Source organism: Zingiber officinale, chromosome 10B, assembly GCF_018446385.1.
Source record: "Zingiber officinale cultivar Zhangliang chromosome 10B, Zo_v1.1, whole genome shotgun sequence".
Classification (NCBI taxonomy): Eukaryota; Viridiplantae; Streptophyta; class Magnoliopsida; order Zingiberales; family Zingiberaceae; genus Zingiber; species Zingiber officinale.
Window position 1 is genome coordinate 8,885,443 of NC_056005.1, and position 21,319 is coordinate 8,906,761.

Sequence of the window (21,319 nt, forward strand, 5' to 3'; positions counted from 1 at the left end):
AGTAATACAACATATCCTCTATCTGCTAACCTTTTATCAGTAAATCATTCTAACCATCTTCCAATCAAAGGCATGCCTTGAGTTCGAATCCTCTCGCCATTTCCTTTCTTCTATTTTCTTCTCTGCCAATGGGACAGCGACCAAAGGTTACTAGCGGTGGCAAGGCACGTAACGTGTGAGGGAAGAAACATTGGTGACGAATGTATCCATTGAGGGAAGAGCCCTCAGTGTTGTCTGCTGTAAAGATGGTTGTCAACAGTGTTAGGGTCTGCTCACGGTGGTCGGAGAGAGGCGATGCACAAGGTGTCTTCCATCTTCTTACTCGGGCTAGAGAGGGGTCGATAACACACAATAAGGAAGAAGATGGCAGCTTCTTCCTCGTCACAGGGGTGGATTGACATAGGCAATAGCCAATAGAAGAGGAAGAAGGGTGGTGATGGCGACGACACACAGGGAGATCGTGTTAGATTTTGAGGGATGTCCTAAGACAATCATCTAAAAGTTTTACTATTTATTTGATAAATATAGATTCACTATTTGAATGTATATTATACGTTTGAATAGTATTAAACTTATTTACTGAATGCCTACAATACAATTCATAGTATGAGAGAATTTTTGATTGGATCACAACTTGTAATTATCTCTACATGTGCAAATATGAACGTATTGAAATTTTCCTAGTCATGAAATTGGTGCATTTGGACATCATCAATTCTGAAGACTAGCACGGGTTATACTCCTTGTTTTGGCCAAGTAGCTATTTCTCAATAACTGGAGATATTGGGATGTCGAGAGTTAAATGTGGAAACTAGTTATGATAACTAGTTCATTGGAGTAACTTGCTATAAGACTTCATATGGTTCTCTACATATATAGATATGCCTGTGAAATTCTTACTACAACTCGAGTGCAAGTTTCCTTCGACTAGAGGTATACAAGTCATCTTGGTCATGGAGACTTATGTAGAATAAAAAAGAACGCTAAAGGGGAGGGGGTGAATAGCGATCGTCGAAATTCAAAAGCGAGTTATAATGAAGTACACGGCAAAAGAGAGATAAACCAATGCTAACACAAGTTGGTTTTACTTGGTTCAAAGCATTCGATGACTCATACTCCAAGGCTCGCACTCGTCGAGTGTTTTCATTGGACAATCCACTAATAGTTCACAAAATGTGCTACAAGATGAGTACAAAAACTATATATAAAAATTACCGACAGTAAAGAAAACTAAGTAAAGATGAAGTTTGGTTGTTGGTGGAGCGTTGCATGGCCACGGGAGTTTTTTCAGAGCACCGAGCAAGAAGAAAACTTGTAGTAATTGTTGTTTTGAAGTTCCGGGTTGAAGGCCTTTGAATAGGTCCATTTCAAGCGCCTGGACCACGTGGCTCTGTCAATCGACGAACTTCACGTCAGCTTATGGATGACTTTTCAGGTCCGGGAGCCTAGACCGAGTCCAGGCGCTCAGATCGCTTGGGCACCCACGGCACCTGCTGGCCCAGCTTGCTTCGGGTGCTCGGACTAGCTCTGGGCACCCGGAGTCCGAGCGCCCGGACTCCTTTCGAGCACCCAGACCCTTTACTTCAGCATCTTCCACCTGCAAGAAAAGGTTAGTCCAGCCAATAAAAATTATATCTACCCTGTAAAATAGAGTTAGCACAATATAACAAATAGGATAGTAATTTGATCCAGTCTTCTCGAGACCAGAATCTAGTCAAGATCTCAACTTAGGCTTCTCAAATGGACCTAAGTTGGATCGACACCTACAGTTCCCTCAATGGGGAACACGTCCTCACCGAGTCACTTTCCTTTAGTAATTTACTTTTACTTACCTGCCAAGCATCTGGTCCTTCAGACATGTTTGGACTTCCTCTGGCCTTACTTAGTATCTGACCAACCTAATCTACTAAGACTTGTCTGTAACACTGAGTTAGCACAATAGATATAAAAATGGTAAGGAAAAACAGTGTTAGCATAATTAATAATTCGCTAGTCCAGTCGACCACGCGCAGTTGACAGGAAACCAGTCGACCGTGCTCGATCAACTGAAAACCAGTCAATCGCATGCGGTCAATCAAAAACCAGTCTATCACATATTACCTAGGGTTACCTCCCCCTAGAGATGTCCAACTTCACTCACCAGGACTTCCATTACCTAGCTTCACTCACTCGGGCCTGACTTCACTCATCAGGACTTCCATCACCTAGCTTCACTCACTGGGGTCTGTCTTCACTTACCAGGACTTCCACCACCTAACTTCACTCACTAGGGTCCGGCTTCTCTCACCAGAACCTCACTACCTAGCTTCACTCACTAGGGACCGACTTCACTCACTAGGACTTCCTCTTGCCTAACCTCCAGTTAGGACTAGTCACTCAGTAAACTTCTCACATGTCTATCCTTCGGTTAAGACTTAACCTTGCTAGCCAATTTTTTCTTCCAAACATTAAACCCTTGGTCAAACTAAGGTACATTGTCAAACATCGAAATGCTAGAGGTCGATTGCACCAACAATCTCTCCTTGTTGATATTTGACAATTTTCTTAAGTTAGGCTTGGGTCTTGGGTCTTTAAGGGTCAATTCTCAAAGTTTGAGAGATTCAAAAAGTTTGGGAGATTAGGAATATTCTTAACTTTATTAGGAATATTCTAACTTTTTTTCTAACTTAAGATCTTAACTTTTCTAACTTAAGATCTTAACTTTTCGAACTTAAGTTCACTCTCCCCCTTTGACACACATCAAAAATACATAAACTTAAGGTTACTCTCCATTAGATTTTGTTGGGACCGAAAATGTAGCTAGAGGGGGGGGGGGTGAATAGCTCAGCGCGATCTCATGCTCGTCATTGCTTGTTTCTTCAAGATGATAGCAGCGGAAAATACAAGAAACAATACAACAACGCTAACTCTAGGAATTTACTTGGTATCTACCTCAAGAAGAGGTGACTAGTCTAAGGATCCACACACTCATGCACCCTCCACTATGTAAACACTCCTTTTCGGTAACTACCGAAGGTGGAGAAACCTTACAAGCTCTCAGTACAAGAAGAAAGGAAAGGGAAACAAAATACAATAAGATCTTACAAGTTTGCACAAGAAACCCTAACCCTAACTTCTTCCTCGGCTCTTGACTTGGACGTGCACTAGCACAAGCCTCCAAGAATCTTCAAGAACTGGCGGTGAGAACTCTGTAGAGAAGTTGTGGAATCGTCGGTGTCACTAGAGAAGAAAGCCGAGAGTATTATCGACGAAATCGCACGCCAACGTCTTTATGCAGCGCCAACGGTTGAATCCCAATCGATTGGATTGCTCCCAATCGATTGGGGAGGCTTTGGATCGATCGACCGATCGATCCAGAGCGCCTCTGTGCTCTTAGGAAATGCCTGAATCGATCGGCCAATCGATCCAGGGCTTATCGCGTGAAATCGCACCTCCCAATCGATCAACCGATCGATTGGAAGCTCCCAATCGATCGACCGATCGATTGGGAGACGTTCTGTGCGAACTGTAATTTCCCCCAATTGATCACCCGATCGATTGGTGGATTTCCTTCCGCAGGACTCACCCAATCGATCAACCGATCGATTGGGAATGAGCCAATCGATCAGCTGATCGATCTAGCTCATGGTTTTTGCCCAAAACCAAGTCCAAAGTCCCCTAAACCAACATCCGGTCATCCATGGTCTGTTGGTACATCATGCCTAGTATCCGATCACCCTCGACCTGCTAGGACTCCCTCACCAAATGTTCGGTCAATCCCTTTGACCCACTTGGACTTTTCTCCTCGTGGCAAGTGTCCGGTCAATCCCTTTGACCCACTTGGACTTATCTCCACCAGGTGTCCGATCAACCTTGATCCACCTAGATTTCCCATACTTGGCTTCACTCACTAGGACTTCCCTTCTGCCTAGCTTCACTCACTAGGATTTCCCTTCTGCCTAGCTTCACTCACTAGGACTTCTCATCTGCCTGGCTTCACTCACCAGGACTTTCCTTCTGCCTAGCTTCACTCACTAGGACTTTCCATCTGCCTGGCTTCACTCACCAAGACTTTCCTTCTGCCTAGCTTCACAAACTAGGACTTCTCATCTGTCTGGCTTCACTCACCAGGACTTTCCTTCTGCCTAGCTTAACTCACTAGGACTTTCATCTGGCTTCACTCACTAGGACTTTCCAGTCAAGTATCCAGTCAACCTTGACATACTTGATTCTCCTTCACAATCTCCCCACATGAACAATTGCACGTGCAATCTTCATGTATTGTCTCAATGTATTGTCAAACATCGAAACCCAAACATCAAGACTCAAGCTTGAGCCAACTCAAGCTTAGTCAACCAGGTCAACCTTGACCTAGGGATATTGCACCAACAATCTCCCCCTTTTTGATGTTTGACAATACCCTTAAGTTAGGCTAATCTCATAGCCTCAACTTTCTTCATGCCAATGTATGAATGATGGTTTCCTTCAATCTCCCCCTTTCCTAGAAGGTAAACTCCCTCTTTAGGTAATGAATACCTAACTTAACCACACATTCTCCCCCTATTGGCATACATTAAAAACTCTCCCCTTGAAGAGTTACCCAACGTTGTTCACAACTTCACTCGTTGTTCACAACACGATAATAAAAGTCTCATACCTTTCATTTTCCTTAATACTCACCCTTGAGCATTACCACTTGAACAATGAAGATCTCCACTCTCCATTGTATTCAAATGCCCAACCTTGAGTATTTTCATGAAAGAAGGTTAACCACCTTCCAAGGTGTATGAAAAATAAATTTTCATGTCCTTAAAGAGTAACTCCCCCTAAAGACATGCACGTAACTTCTGTCATTGCACCAACAATGACTTGGAATCCCTAAACATATAGAAAACCCAAATGTAGAAGTTTTGAGGTTCATAAATTCAATATAGAAATCAAACCTCAACCTAAACCTCTACTTAGTCTTCCTTAACCAATCCATCCTTGTTTTTATCATGAAAACTCCCCCTACATGTATATAAATGTGTTTTGAGGGGTAAGGAGTGGTTATATAGACTAAAAATAGTTTAGAATGTTGAAAATAAGCTTTCCCAGTCAAAATCAGCATCCCAATCGATTGGAGTTGGGTCTCAATCGATTGAACCTGCTTAAATCGATTCAGCTAGTGTGGATCGATCGGTGGATCGATCCAGTGAGCTTCTGTTCGTGAGAAGCTCACTCTCAATCGATCACCCGATCGATTGAAGGGTCTCAATCGATTGGGCGATCGATTGAAGGTCTGAAGTTGCTGAAATTTCATTTCAGTCAACTTCAGAAACCCCTAGAAAATTCTACAAAATTTCAAAAATCATGAAAATCATTGTAGACATTATTTAGGGTATATATTATCATAGAAAAATAGTTTTCTATGAAAATACTTCCTATTTTCAAAGATTGACACAAACTTAAAAGCTTGTAAAAACTTTAGTATTTTTTCAAGTTTGTGTTTAATTATTCAATGATGATTACTATCAAAAGATAGTCTTCATCAAGGTTTTCTAAAAGCATTTTAAAACTTTTTTTTTCAAGACCAATATCCAACCATGTTCTTTGGGCTCAATGCACATGACTTGTACATTAGCTTTCCCAATGATTGGAAAACACATAACTAGTGTTGTTTTGATTAACTTAAAACTCAAAAGAATGCACTTAATCAACATCTTGAGTTTTGTTCATCACCCTAACATCTCACTTGTATTTAATGTGTCTGAAACCACATACAAGTCACCTTATAGTTCTTTAGTGAGATGTAAATTTTGGTTTTGCCCTAATCTAGGGATCATGCATATCTATCTATGCATTTTGAGGTTATGACCATCCACCAAGGATGTTACTTGTTAATAACTGCCATTTGTCCTTAATTTGAAAGGAATTAAAATAATGCATGATGTGTTATGGCATACATCAAAGATAAATAATTTGTAAAAGAATATTTTCTATAATTACATAATGTATGTATGGTATGACATGATATTTTTATATTTTTCATAATAATCATGAATGCAAAACATGATGTCATGGCATGTGATGGGAAAATAAAGTATGGTAATTAGCATAGATAAAATACTTAGATTTTCTAAGTGTCCTTAAATCCTTAGCTAAACCTAAAAATAATCCAAGATTGCCCATATTCTCTTAAGAAAATGTCCAAAACCCAATTTGACATTTCTTTTGCTTTTCCTAATTTGTGCCAATTTTAAATTAAGCATACTCCTCAAATTTTGTCACAAGTTACTCTTTTAAAGAGTAACAAATTTAAATCAAGGCTTTGATTGCCTTTAATTTCCTAATAAAATGCCACAATCCCAACTTGACATTTATTTACACTTGATTTCTTGTGCCAATTAAAATTGTATCAAAATTTTCAAATTTTGGCACATTTTACTCCATTTAAGGAGTAAATGATACTCCTTTTCATTTTCAAAAGTTAACAATAATCTTAAAAATGCTCTCCAAGTGTCAACTTCATCATGATTAAGTTAACTACCCTTTCAATTTGAGGTGACACTCTCTAACCTATCTAAGAGATAGAGAAAATGCTCCTGAGAACCCAAAACCTATTGGTGCTCCTTGGATGCTCTAGGTACTCACTAGGGATAACTTCCCTAGTTACCTTCCTTGTGACTTTCTTAGACTTCTTAGAAGTCTTGGTCATGTTTGTTGCAAAAATACTCTTAGGGATAACCTCCCTAGTATTTTTGACTTGACCATTTGACCTAGAGTTGGTTCCATAATTATATGGAACCCTATGGTAAGAAGTTACATCCTTCTTAGCCTTAGGTTTGTATCCCAAACCTCTATGACAATTGGATGACTTTTGTACTCCTAGACCTAGGTTATGCTCATTTGCCCTTTTAGGATATTTTTCATCTTTTTTAGAGTATTTTCCATTTTATCAAGTCTTGACTTCAAAACTTGATTTTCCATCATTAAATCCTTAGTTTTGGATTTTTCCCTAAATCCTCGAACATTTTTATTTTTAGGCTTGTAACGAAAATCCTTAGAGTCCTTGCCTAAACTTTTATCTACCTTCCTAACCTTAGGTGTGGTTGTTTTAGCATGAAGAGCTACATGATTTTCCTTAATGTTATCATGTTTTCTATTTTTATGATAAATAGTATTAAAATGATATAAATTGGAACTAGCATGCTTTTTACCATAATTTAAGGAGGTAGGCTCAATAAATGATACCTTGCGTTTTACCTTGGAGGCTCCCCCTTGAGTTGTGCTTCCTCCTTGAGCCTTGACCGCTTTCTTCCCCTTGGGGCATTGACTCCGATAGTGTCCCTTTTTATTGCAAGAAAAGCACACAATGTGCTCCTTGCTCTTCTTTGTTCCGGGAGCGGCCTTCTTGGACTTCTCCTTGCCCTTTAGTGCCACTTGGCTCTTCTTCTTGGCCAATTTTGGGCATTTGCTTTTGTAGTGCCCATGTTCTCTACACTCAAAACATATAATATGATTTTTATTCTTAATTGAACCATTTTTACCTTCATGTGTAGGGATGACACTTGATCCTCCATTTGATATCTCTTGATTTTTGGAGGATACATCATCTTCTTCTCCTTTTGACTCGGATGTAGAAGCTTCCCCTTCTTCTTGATCCAGTGTCACCGAAAGTCACTCTCCCTCAATCCTAGAGGTGGAGGTTTCTTCATCTTCATCTTGTATATGGAACAAAGAGTATGCTCCCTCTTTGTCCTTTTCATTGTATTCCTTTGAAGATGAAGCTTCTTGGACTTCTTTTTTGGAAGTTGAGCATCTCTCAACTTCGGAGTCCTCTTGCTCTTGGTCTTGCTCCAATGAGTCACCCTCTTTGGATTTTTCATTATTTTGTACAGTTGAGGGGATCTCATGTATTTTTTCCACTTTGCTCCATAGCTCCTTGGCATTCTCGAATTCTCCAATTTGAGCCAAAATATTGCTTGGCAACAAATTGACCAATAGCTTGGTCACTTTATCATTTGTCTCGCTCCTTTGAATTTGCTCTTTGCTCCATTTGCTCTTCTTGAGGATCTTGCCCTTTGAATTTCTTGGAGCCTCGAAGCCTTCCATGAGAGCAAACCATTGCTCTATCTCCACCATAAAAAAAATTTCGATCCTTGATCTCCAAACATCGAAGCTCATCATTGTGAACGGTGGAGGCACCCTTATATCAAATCCAAGTCCATCTTGAAATTCCATTTGAAGTTGAGCTTCTTGAATGAAGTCTTTGGCTTGTAAAATTGCTCCAACTTTTCACCCTCTAGCTTTTTGCCCTTCCGGCGATGATTCCGGTGAAGAGCGACCTCGCTCTGATACCACTTGTTGGGACCGAAAATATAGCTAGAGGGGGGTGAATAGCTCGGCGCGATCTCGTGCTCGTCATTGCTTGTTTCTTCAAGATGATAGCAGCGGAAAATACAAGAAACAACACAACAACGCTAACTCTAGGAATTTACTTGGTATCCACCTCAAGAAGAGGGGACTAGTCCAAGGATCCACACACTCACGCACCCTCCACTATGTAAACACTCCTTTTCGGTAACTACCGAAGGCAGAGAAGCCTTACAAGCTCTCAGTATAAGAAGAAAGGAAAGGGAAACAAAATACAATAAGATCTTACAAGTTTGCACAAGAAACCCTAACCCTAACTTCTTCCTCGCCTCTTGACTTGGACGTGCACCAGCACAAGCCTCCAAGAATCTTCAAGAACTGGCGGTGAGAACTCTGTGGAGAAGCTGTGGAATCATCGGTGTCGCTGGAGAAGAAAGCTGAGAGTACTGTCGACGAAATCGCACGCCAACATCTTTATCCAGCACCAACAGTCGAATCCCAATCGATTAGATTGCTCCCAATCGATTGGGGAGGCTTTGGATCGATCGACCGATCGATCTAGAGCGCCTCTGTGCTCTTAGGAAATGCCTGAATCGATCGGCCAATTGATCCAGGGCTTATCGTGCGAAATCACACCTCCTAATCGATCAACAGATCGATTGGAAGCTCCCACTCGATCGACCAATCGATTGGGAGACGTTCTGTGCGAACAGCGATTTCCCCCAATCGATCACCCGATCGATTGGGAGGATTTCCTTCCGCGGGACTCACCCAATCGATCAACTGATCGATTGGGCATGAGCCAATCGATCCAGCTCATGGTTTTTGCCCAAAATCAAGTCCAAAGTCCCCTAAACCAACATTCGGTCAACCATGACCTATTGGTACATCATGCCTAGCATCCGGTCACCCTCGACCTACTAGGACTCCCTCACTAAGTGTTCGGTCAATCCCTTTACCCCACTTGGACTTTTCTCCTCGTGCCAAGTGTCCGGTCAATCCCTTTGACCCACTTGGACTTATCTCCACCAGGTGCCCGATCAACCTTGGTCCACCTGGATTTCTCGTGCCTAGCTTCACTCACCAGGACTTCCCTTCTGCCTAGCTTCACTCACTAGGACTTCCCTTCTGCTTAGCTTCACTCACTAGGACTTCTCATCTGCCTGACTTCACTCACTAGGACTTCTCATCTGCCTGACTTCACTCACTAGGACTTTCCTTCTGCCTAGCTTCACTCACTAGGACTTTCCATTTGCCTGACTTCACTCATCAGGACTTTCCTTCTGCCTAGCTTCACTCACTAAGACTTCTCATCTGTCTGACTTCACTCACCAGGACTTTCTTTCTGCCTAGCTTCACTCACTAGGACTTTCATCTGGCTTCACTCACTAGGACTTTCCAACCAAGTATCCAGTCAACCTTAACCTACTTGACTCTCCTTCACAATCTCCCCACATGAACAATTGCATCTGCAATCTTCATGTATTGTCTCAATGTATTGTCAAACATCGAAACCCAAACATCAAGACTCAAACTTGAGTCAACTCAAGCTTAGTCAACCAGGTCAACCTTGACCTAGGGATATTGCACCAACAGATTTTACACCAACAATAATATTTGAAAGACATAATTTTTCAAGGTGGTGTAGCAGATTAATTTTTAAAGTTGGTTTTCAAAATAACTTTTTAAGTAACTTTTGACATTCAATTTTTAAAACATCTTTTTTAAAAAAATCCTTTTAGTAGTATTTTTCAAATACATATTGCACATAATTTCAAACATAGAATTTTATAAGAATTTTACAAAATATTTTTCAAGATGTTATTAAGGCAATAGTCTAAATGATTTTAAGGATTAAGAGTTTTGTAAAAAGAGTGTCTTTGAAAGTAATTTTCAAAAGTAATTTTTCAAAGATAATATTTCAATCATAGTTTCAAAGATTTATAAAATTAATTTTTGAAGAAGTTTAGAAAATTATGTTTAATCTTTTAATCAAAACTCTCCCTCAATGTAACACACCCTTAGGAATCCTTGCTAGCATAAGGAACACCTCCTATATGTCTTGAGGGTTAATCCACATCAAAAGAATAGTTAAGTTATTTTTATAATAGTTTTTTTTTAAAAAAATCTTTCAAATTAATTTCAAAAGTATTTTTCAAATATTTTTATTAAAGAATTTTTAAAATAATTTTCAAAAGAAAGTTTTCATAAGGATTTTGAAAAACTTATGTTGAAATTAGTTTATCAAAAGTTGGAAGGTATTTTCAAAATATTTTTCAAAGTATTTTTTAAAGTATTTTATGTGATTAAATTTATCTTTCGAATAAGTCTCCCCCTTAACTTGACACTTTCTTAGGAACCTTTATTAGCCACCTATGTGTCTAGGGGTGTATAAGTTTACCATAGACTTTAAAGGATCGAGACACTAAGCGTTGGTCAACACTCATTTTAAAGTGTTTATACTTTTAAACCTATATAATTAATTGCAATCATGACTCAATTTGTTTTTCCTAGCATCTCAACCATTCTGGATTTTTCAAACATAGTAATCTTATGTGTTTAGAGAGATGCTTAACATATATTGTTTAGGGTACACATAATTTGATTTTGGATTCTAACTTAGATAATTCAACATTAATCAAGAATTAAGTTGATTAATTAAGTAATCTAAAGTTATTTAATTATTTTGAATTTTGAAATAAAATTTCATATTACTCTCGGGTTACATTTAAGTCAAATTTGCAATAGTTTGTTAATTAAATAATTTAGTTAAATTATTTTTAGTGCAAATTAATTGATTAACTTATTGATGTAATTAAATCAATTTTAAATTAACAAATTTTTAGGATTAATAGTTGACTTAAATCACCTTTTGGAGTAGAGAAGTCATTGAATTACTGAGAGTACTTATTTTATTTAATTGATTGATTTACATTAGTATTGGTTTGACTAATTGATCATAATGGTTAAGTTCATATTATTAAAAATATTATTAATTTAGGATTAATGTATTAGTGATTAAGGTTTAAGTTAATTGTGATCCAATAAGATCTATTAAACAGATTTTGAAATGATTAATTAAGATAAACAATTATTTAGATTTTTATTTTTAACGTATCTTATTTGAATTGGTAAAATTTCTCTTTTCAAGTAATTATTTCTCGTTCGATTTTTACTCGCAAGTGGTGCAACACCATTCGAGTCGTAGACATATTTTTTCTCTCACAAGCACTACTAATCTAAGATCAAGTCTTGATATCTCCTTTTAGCTTTTTTATTTTCAGTGACCAATGGCCCAACTTGAGGGATTCAACACCGCTCATCCTCCTCTCTTTAACGGAAACGATTTTCTGTATTAGAAGAAGAGGATGGAAGTATACTTAAAGATGAGCATCAAGCAATGGTTCACTATCTGACGAGGGTACCAGGCGCCTGTAGACAAAGCAACAAAAGTACCACTCGATCCGGAAAGATGGAGTCCAGAGGATAAGAAGAAAGCCCAAATTGACTCAAAAGTGTTGAACACGATCCAGTGCGAACTCACGAAAGAAGAACTTAACCGAGTCGGCCCGCATGAGAACGCAAAGAAGCTATGGGACAAGCTAATCAAACCACACGAAGGGACTACTGACTCAAAGGAAATGAAGTGTGGTCTATTATTGAATCCTTTGTTTAATAGCAAAATGCAAGATGGAGAAACCGCAAGCCAACTACACGCGAGGATCAAGGATATCCTCAATGGCCTACACATGATTGAACATCAACTCGAGAATTGCGACGTTATCAAGTGCACTCTGAAATTATTCCCTCAAAACTCACTATAGGCATCGATCGTAGATGTCTATAAGATTTCAAGGAATCTCTCAAAATAAAAGCTAGATGAATTGTTTTGTGAATTAGATCTATATGGATAAACTAACGGCCCAAAGGTCGAGAAAGAAATTATTTTTCTTGCAGGTACTTCGAAGTGAGCTAAACCCAAAGCAGAAACTGAATCCAAACGAAAATCAGATTAGGGATGGCAATTTTCCCCGCAGGTTTGGGGCCCCGCGGGGAAAACCCGAAATGGGGATGGGGATCCTCGATTTTTCGGGGATGGGGCGGGTTTGGGGCGGGTATGGGAATACTATCCCCATCCCCGAACCCGCCCCGAATATTATTATTATTAATATTAATAAATAATAATATGATTTTTTTAAAAAAATATTAATAATAGTGTTAATATTACTATTAAAATTTTTGAAAATATTATTAATAATAATATTATTGATATTGATATTAATATTAATATTATCATTAATAATTATTATTAAATAATAATAATAATAATATAAATTAAATTTAGAAATGGGGCGGGGATGGGGAATCCCCGAACCCGAAAAAATGAGAACGGGGCGGGGATGGGAATGGTAAACCCGCCCCCGCCCCGCCCCGCCCCGCCCCGTTGCCATCCCTAAATCAGATCAAGAAGAGCAACTAGTGAACATGGTAAGGAATATGTTCACTAGGCTCAAGAAAAGCGTCACCAAATGTGACATGAAGAAGATGTCCAAGTCTGCATCCAACAACTCAAAAACAGATGTCACATGCTACAACTGCAACAAGAAAGGACACTTCAAACATGAATGTCCGAATGAAAACAAGATCAAAAGCAAAAGAAAGCACTAAAGGTGACTTGGGATAAGTCTTCTTTGGACGGATTGGGAGCAAACAAACTGAAGCAAGCAAATTACCTCGCACTGATGGCAACCAGAGGTGAAACGGATCAAGAAGATGAGTCAGAATATGAGTCAAGCAATAGATCAGCATCCGGTTTAAACGAACCAACTAGGGTAAAATTTAATTACACTGTAAATTTCTTTAAAATTATTTCATGCATAAACAACAAGTTAACTAAAACTGAGGAACACGCTAAAGTCCCCCTTAAGGAAAATAACATCCTTAGCGAACATGGTGTGTGGTCTCACACACAGAAGATCATGTTATCAGTTCCTTATAAATTATAAACAGTTGCTCACAACCAAGATGGAATGGAACAAATCATTGGAGTGGTTGTAGTGTAATTAGATATTAGTTTATCTTGACTAATAAATTATACTAGTACACTATGAGTGTATTAAGCAGGACCATTTGAAGTATTTTCTTTTTATATTGGCTATATAAAAGAACAAAACCTCTGTTATTATGGAAGTGTGTACTCTTAATCATGATATAATAACAAGCACGTATATTTAATATTTATTTCTTTAATTTATCAAAGGGTGTGTTTAGCTCATTAAATCAATAGACCCAATAAGTTGGAAAATGATATTATTTATATGGTGTGTTGTTGATTATATAATGAAACTGTGTCCTAGTAATCTAGGTTGATAATGTCCCCTTGAGGAGCTCATAAGGATTGTCATTGAAACCCTGCAGGTGGACCTAGTTCGACATGACAATGAAGTTGAGTGGTACTACTCTTGGAGCTAGATATTAATTAAGTAAGTTGTCAGTAACTCATTTAATTAGTGGACATTCAAAATCTTAAACACAGGAAGACTAACGCACTCATAATAAGAAGGAGCTCATAATGTAATTTGGGATTGGTGCGATAGTTCAATAATAACTCTTTAGTGGTATGAGTTATTATTGATGAACTTGAGTTGGGTGTTCGGGGCGAACACAGAATGCTCAAGCTCATCAGGAGACCAAAACCAATTTATCCTCTCGGTCCCTATTGTAGTCTCTATAAAACCTTGTATCCACTAAGTCCACTTCTTATCCAAGTAATAGGTCGGACACAACCTTGCTTGGGGCAACGTGGCAGGCCAAGCAATGGCTTGGAGCCCAAGTAGTGGTCGGCCAAGCCATGCTTGGTAACCAACCATGGGGCCGACCATAGGAATAGGACTAAAGGAGATTTTAATTTTTGTTAAAATCTTTCCTTTTGTAGTCATTCATGAAAGGGATTTAAAAGTGAAATTTTATTTTTAAAATTTCCTTTTATAGTCATCTTCATGGTTTTAAAAAGAGAGTTTTAGTTTTTAAAATCTTTCCTTTTATAGCTATGTACAAAAGATTAAAGAGAGATTTTAATTTTGTTAAAATCTTTCCTTATTTGTAGTTGTTTATAATGTTTAAAGAAAGATTTTAATTTTTGATAAAACTCTCATTTTTTGTAACTATGATTTAAAAAGAGAAGTTTTAATTAATCTTCCTTTTTTTTAGTTGTCTACATGTTTTAAAAGAGAGAGATTAATTTTTAAAATTTTCCTTTATTGTCATGTGCAATAGGGAATTTTAAAAGAGAGATTTTAACTGTTATTAAAATTTTCTCTTTTAAAGGGAGACCACAAATAAGGAAGTTTTAATTATGTTTAAAACTTTCCTTTTTGTAGACATCATGGTTTAAAAGGAAGCTTTAATTTTTTGTTGGAAAAATTTTTCCTTCTTAGACTCCATGATGTGGTCGGCCATAGTAAGAAGAAAAAAAAGTTTTAATTAAACTTTCCTTTTTTGCCAAGATCAAGGATTATAAAAAAGATGGAGAGGGTGCCTCATGAGAGAACACAACCTAGGCTTTCTCATCTCTTCATTGTGTGGTCAGCACCCTTATTGTTTCTTTAAGGGCCAGCGGCACACAAGCCTTGATTCCTTGGTGGCCGAATCTCTTCCATGCTCTTCTCTTTTGTTTTCTTCCTTTAAGGCCAGCGATTCTTCAAGATTCATCATCTTGGTGGCCGGTTGCTTGGAGAGGAAAAAGAAGAGAAGAAAATTTCCTATTTTGGCATCCCTTGATGGCTCAAGAGTCTTGGAGAAGAAGAAGTGGTCCCGGTGGAATTCATTTTGGTAGATCGTCGCCCACAAGTCGTCCAAGAAGAGGTGAGGAATACAACAGAAGATCAAGAGGTCTTTAGCTACAAAGAAAAGTATAACTAGTTGTCTTATTCCGCATCATGCTAGTTTTCTTTGTATGGATTTTGAAATACCAAACACAAGAGGCTAACGATTCTAGGTTTCGGATTTATGATTCGAGTTTGTGTTTCTTTTGTTTTTTCGATCTTGTGATTCGATTATTCTTAATGGTTAAACCTAGGGTTACTATAAGGAGATTAAATATTAAATTTCGTTGAAAGGCTTTGTCTAGGAAGTGGTGGATGATCCCATACCCAAGAAGGCCTAGTGTCTCGTCATGTTTAACCTCAAACTCGATCTCTGAAATAAATATTTAATCAAATTTGTAACATGGGTGGATTTGGATTAATAATGTTAAGCATCGTTTGCGATCCAAGTCTAAACCTCTAAGAACATATAAGTTGAATTTGGAATCAATAATGTTAAGTTCTGTTTGCGATTCCAAATTTAATTTCTAAAGAACACAATAGGTTGTTAGGAATGATTCAGGACTTGTACAAAATTTTTGTACAGGGGAACCAGTATGATATTTCGAGTAGCAACCAACATAGTCATACAGGAAGAACTAGCCCAATTTAAAAGAAATGAAGTCTGAATTTAGTATCATTATCTAATCATAAAAAGGTAATATAAATAAAATCGGTATTTAGAAATAAATTAAGTGATAAAGGGAAAATTGTTAGAAACAAAGCTAGACTAGTAGTTAAAAGGTTTAGTCAAATAGAAGAACTTGGTTATGATGAAACATATACTCCAGTAGCCAGACTTGAGTCTATTAGAATGCTACTTAGCTATGCAGCCCATAAATGATTCAAGCTTTATCAAATGGATGTCAAATCTACCTTCTTAAATGGGATAATAAAAGAAGAAGTTTATGTAGGTCAACCACCTGGTTTTGAAAGTATAGATCATCCTGACAATGTGTTTAAACTAAAGAAAACTTTGTATAATTTTAAACAAGCACCTAGGACTTGGTATGAAAGGTTAACTACATATCTAATTTCCAAAGGATTCAACAAAGGTCAAATTGATCCAACTCTATTTATAAAATCAGTCAAATAAGATATCTTCATAGACCAAATATATTAGACGACATAATTTTTGGGTCAACCAACTCAAAATTTTTACAAGATTTTATAACTTTAATGGAACAAGAATTTAAAATGAGTCTAGTAGGTAAACTAACATATTTCTTAGGATTATAGATTAAACAAACAAATGAAGAAAATTATGTTTATCAACAAAAATATATCAAAGAATTACTTAAAATATTTGGAATGAAAAATACTGAAGAAATAAAAACATCAATGACAACTAACACAACCTTAGATAATGATCCAAATGGAAAACCAGTAAATAAAAATATTATAGGAGTGTCATGGGCAGCCTTTTATACTTAACTGCAAGTCGATCTGATATTTTATTTGTAGGTAGCATGTGTGCTAGATACCAAACCTATGCGAGAGTGACAGGGGCGCTGATGTCCCTACGAGCAAATTGAACTTCTTCCATATTCACATACTTGACCGATCGACAAAGTAAGTTATCAAAGTGTATTAGGAGTTTCTTCACCAAGGACCTGAAGAAGTCTCCTTCTAATAAGCCTTGTGAGAAGGCACTCGCTAAGATTTCAGAAGTCATCGAAGAAACATCTTGAGCCACCCGATTGAACCGTTCAATATAGTCTTTTAGATTCTCTTTGGGCTTCTACTTGAGAGCAAATAAATTGACCGGAGTCTTATGATATCTTCGATTAATGGAAAAATGGTGCAAAAATATAGTCTTGAAATCTCAAATGACCGAACAGAGGATCCATGAGTCAATTGAACTATCTTTGCACCAAGCCCAAGAGTGTAGTCAGGAATACTTGACACTTGACGTCATTAGAATATTGATACGGCAATGCTGTGTTTTCAAACTTGCACAAGTGGTCTTTGGGATCTGTTGTCCCATTGTACTCCATAATCGTCAACTCTTGAAAACGACATGGCAATGCGTCTTCAAGGATATTTTTAGAGAAGGGGGTGCCTTTGAGGTTTCCCAACCCACTAGTGATTGGGCCTTTTCCCCAAGAGGGATTTCGGAGTAGTGTCTCGCTCGTTGAAGATTCCAAGGATAGTTTCTACTAAACAATTGTTCCCACGAGAGCAATGATCAAAGCTTGAGGCATCTTGATTGATTTTATCAGCCTTCCTTGAGGTACTTCATTCGATGTAGAAGGTATCCTTGAGGGGGGAGGGTTTATTGTTTATTGCTACTGTCATGCTTGTTGTTGCTGTCATGTTGCTTATTGCTGCTACAATGCCCCCTGCGCCGTGGCAATAACCATTCTATCAAAGTCTTTTTGCGTCATGGTGATGGTGGCAGGTCTTCCAGTATCATCCATCTTAGCATCTCAGTTTAGGACTTGATATTCCCACAGACGATGCCAATTTAATTAGTTATGCTCTGATACCTTCGAAAGATAAATCACCAGTGAGAATATGCCAAGCCTAAGAAAGAGAAAAATAGATAGAAGAGAGTTGAAATGGCGATCAAGGTTGCCCTGGTGTTGTTACTCCGACGCTCAAGTAAGTTTTAGTGGAGGGTATGGAGAATAACAGAGAAAATGAACATCAGTCTGAATAAAGATGCAAGCGTACCTCCATTCACAAGTGTGGACGTCTTTTATAATACTGCCACCAAATATCTCTTTCCTTTATATTATTTTTGTATTAATTATCGATGAAACATGTGGCAAAAGGTGATTCGCTCGCCCCCAGCGCCCCCGCCATCCCGTCCCTAGGTCAATACGGAGAAGATAAATCACGGGTGACTACTAGCCATTAGTGCAAATGGCCAAGACATGGGGGAGGTTATGCTCGGTCACGTCGAGTTTCGACCCCAAGACCTCAAGTATATTTGGAGAACTAATTATCGATGAAACATGTATCATACTGTGGTAAAGGGAATGCCCCATCGTATTTGCTAGTATCATGTGGATCAAGATACGAGGGTGTCCTCACGTGCTCTGTGATTCACATGTGTCAGCGCAGGCGCCATACTCCATAATGTTGGATCCCATAAGGCGTTTGGGGCCACGAGATAATTGGGTCGGCTCAGAGGTCGATGACCCGCTAAGTAGACGAGACGAGTATCTGACCACCATGGCTAAGTAGACATGAGCAGAGTGAGCTCAATCAGTCCGAGTGATGTGCCTCCAATCAATTGGGTCGATTAGGGGATAATGAGGCATGTTCGGTCGTTAAGACCAACTAGGGAGAGGTGTAGAGCATCTGGTCGGGGTTCAAGGAGTTACTCGAACGGATATAGAGAAGTGTAGAGCATTCAGTCCGGGTTCAAGGAGTTACCCGATCAGATATGCCTCTGTTAGAGCCGATGTGCAGGGCATCCTATAGGGGTTCAAGGAGTTACTCGAGCGGATATGCCTCCGTTAGAGCCGACAGGGAAGAAGTGTAGAGCATCCAGTCGGAGTTCAGTGGATTATCCGAGAGGATATATATGCCTCCGTTAGCTAGAGTCAACTAGGGAGAAGTGTAGAGCATCCGGTTGAAATTAAGGAGGGCTACTCGAACGGATCTATCTCTTATGGATTTATCTTGATTTTGATCTTCACCTGAGCACAATGCTTGGCCCTTGGGGACACGTATAGACTTCCCATATATTCAGTACCATATCATCAGGATTTAAGGATATAATAAATGCCGATCTTTTACCAAAATCTTAATTATGGGGTAAAGTTGAAAGAATTTGCCAACACTACACAATCAAATTAAGTTGATAGTTTGCTGTGTCTTGAAGAAGTGTTTACAAAATGGAATTTAATTACATAAAGATCTCATGTGCATGTGTTTCGTGTAAGTGAATAAACATGTTAAAGTCTTGTGAAACTAAGATGAATCATGGTGTGCTCCATGGCTTAGTTTTCCGTTGCATAGCCTTCTTGTGTATGGTATGGCTTTCCAAAAGAATCAGAGGATCCGAGCTAACTTTATTTTAAGATACCCAGATTTCCAGTGGTCGATCATCATATCACATTCTGTTATCTTGAACATTCAAAAGCATGACAAAAGCACTCAGAAATAAAGCAATCTAAGCACTAGCTAGAAACACACGCAAGCTACGTACATTTAATTTATATCCAAAGATATACTTTATTATAGTTCTAGCTAGTGATCACGAGAAGGAGCAGCACTAGTTCTTCTTAGCTCCCTCTTTCTCCTGATCAGCCTTGTGATAGCCTGGCAACTTCTCCATTATCTTCCCCAGGTTGCTCGGGAGCTTCTCCTTGATCTTCTCCAGGAAGCCCTTCTTCTCCTCTTCCTCCGGTGCCACCGCCGACTGCTCCACTCTGATGGCCTCCACCTTCTCCACCACCACCTCTGTGTCCTCCACTTCTTCCTTCCTCCCTTCGTCGTCGATGACAATCTTTTCCTTTATATCTCTCTTTTTCTTCTTCTTGTTCTTCTCTCCTTCCGCTTCTTCGTCACCCGACTGCACAAACATATTACAAATCACTGCGTACGTAATTCGGTGAGGTTATTGATCAGGTGAACTTACCGAACCGGCGCTAGAACTGTCGGACCGGTGAAGCTTTTGAAGAAAGCTCTCTTTCTTGCCCTCCTCCTCTCCCTGAACCTTAACCTGGCCGTCACTGTCGGTGACCAGAACCACGTGATCGTGCACATCTTCCTCCTTGATCTCCTCGTCCTCCTTCGCAATCTCATGCCGTAATTGATCAGCCTGATCCGACATCGATCCTACTTAATTCTACTGATCGAAAGATGTTATATTTCAGATGGAGCTGGCACAGTTGGATGCCCGGTGGCTGGCTTTATATAGAGCTGAGTCGACTCGATCAATGGATATATGCCTCAACGCGTTCCTCACGCTACGAAGGATTGCAACCCAAGAAAGAGACAAAGAGCAGCGAGCGAATTAAATAGTACGAGGGAGTTGGGAACGGGGAAGTGGACGGTGGTCGTCGTGAAATCCAATGGCATGCGGCCACGTGACACAGCCGCGAGGTCGGTGGGAATTGTACCCTTGGCCAGCACTCTTGTCTAATCCTAACTTCGATTCCTTCAATCTGAATTCCAAAGATAAACACGACCGTGGTTGCGATGGTCAGCGAGTTGATCAAAAGGAGAAAAGAAATTCGCCAGTTGCCGCCACGTGTACTAGAAGTTGCAATTTGAACTGTCTGCATGCGCTCCACGTAATCCATTCAACGCACGTATAAGCAAGCAAGCAAGCCGCCGGTTAGTAGCTTTACACTGATCACGCGCCAAGATGCAAAGGAGAAAGCGAAGATGAAGAAGCACGAGGCCACGAGGCCACCACCAAAGAAGAGAAGGAGATCGCCCACGATATGGCGAAGGCCAACAAGGCCGAGGCCGACATGCAACTCCATCTGGAGAGAGCCCAGCATCGCAAAGAGGCAGCCGCTGCCGCCGACGCCCATGGCCATCATCACCGGCCGATTAGTTGGGTCGACCTTTCCGGTTTCCGGCGTCCGACGGCCTGACACTGAGAACTAGTCAAACTTGTTAAATGCTAGCAATTTTACTCTTAGAGGATTAATTACCTAAAAACTTTGATTGGATTCTTAATTATGATCACATTTGAGATAATAAAAATGAAAATTAATGCTTGATTACTACTCTAAACAATATTTATGTGATGTTCTTATATAGCTAGATAATTAAAAGCTTTAGGCTTATAGCATGTCGATTTAGTCAACACTGTGAGGCACCATTAATATTGCCTCTCAAAAGCTTGAATTTTCTGGAGCAACAATGTGCATGGTTATTCAATTAAAAAAAATAATAAACCCAATTAGACTTATTTACTAGTCAGGAAGTAACTAGTCCGGTTTCATAAAAAATTTTCATCAGTTCGAGAGTGATCGATCTAGTTCAACGGAAGTTTTTCATTCATCCATAAATTAAGAAATGTGCACAGTGATTAATCTAAAAGTTCAACATTCTTTGATAAAATACATCGATGCGGATATAATTTATGGCATAAGAGTGATTAGAGAAGATGAGAAGGGTATTTTCATCTTTTGGGCCGGAGTAGGATTTTA

At 38.9% G+C, this 21,319-nt stretch overlaps 1 protein-coding gene across 1 annotated transcript; it reads right to left on the minus strand.

Moving 5' to 3' along the window:
* Nucleotides 1-19,241: 19,241 nt before the first annotated feature.
* On the minus strand, nucleotides 19,242-20,111 carry LOC122029866 (dehydrin COR410-like). Its single transcript, XM_042589010.1, has 2 exons — nucleotides 19,792-20,111; nucleotides 19,242-19,725 (listed from the first exon to the last, which is right to left on the minus strand). The coding sequence occupies exons 1-2, from the start codon at nucleotides 19,984-19,986 to the stop codon at nucleotides 19,426-19,428; spliced, it is 495 nt and encodes a 164-aa protein (XP_042444944.1). The 5' UTR covers nucleotides 19,987-20,111; the 3' UTR covers nucleotides 19,242-19,425.
* Between the last annotated feature and the right edge of the window lie 1,208 nt (nucleotides 20,112-21,319).

Excerpts from the sequence above, each read along its gene's own strand:
- LOC122029866 (XM_042589010.1), bottom strand. The coding sequence starts at position 19,986 with ATGTCGGATCAGGCTGATCAATTACGGCATGAGATTGCGAAGGAGGAC. Across the intron at positions 19,726-19,791 it reads ACAGTTCTAGCGCCGGTTCG|TCGGGTGACGAAGAAGCGGA; the intron begins GTAAGTTCACCT and ends ATGTTTGTGCAG.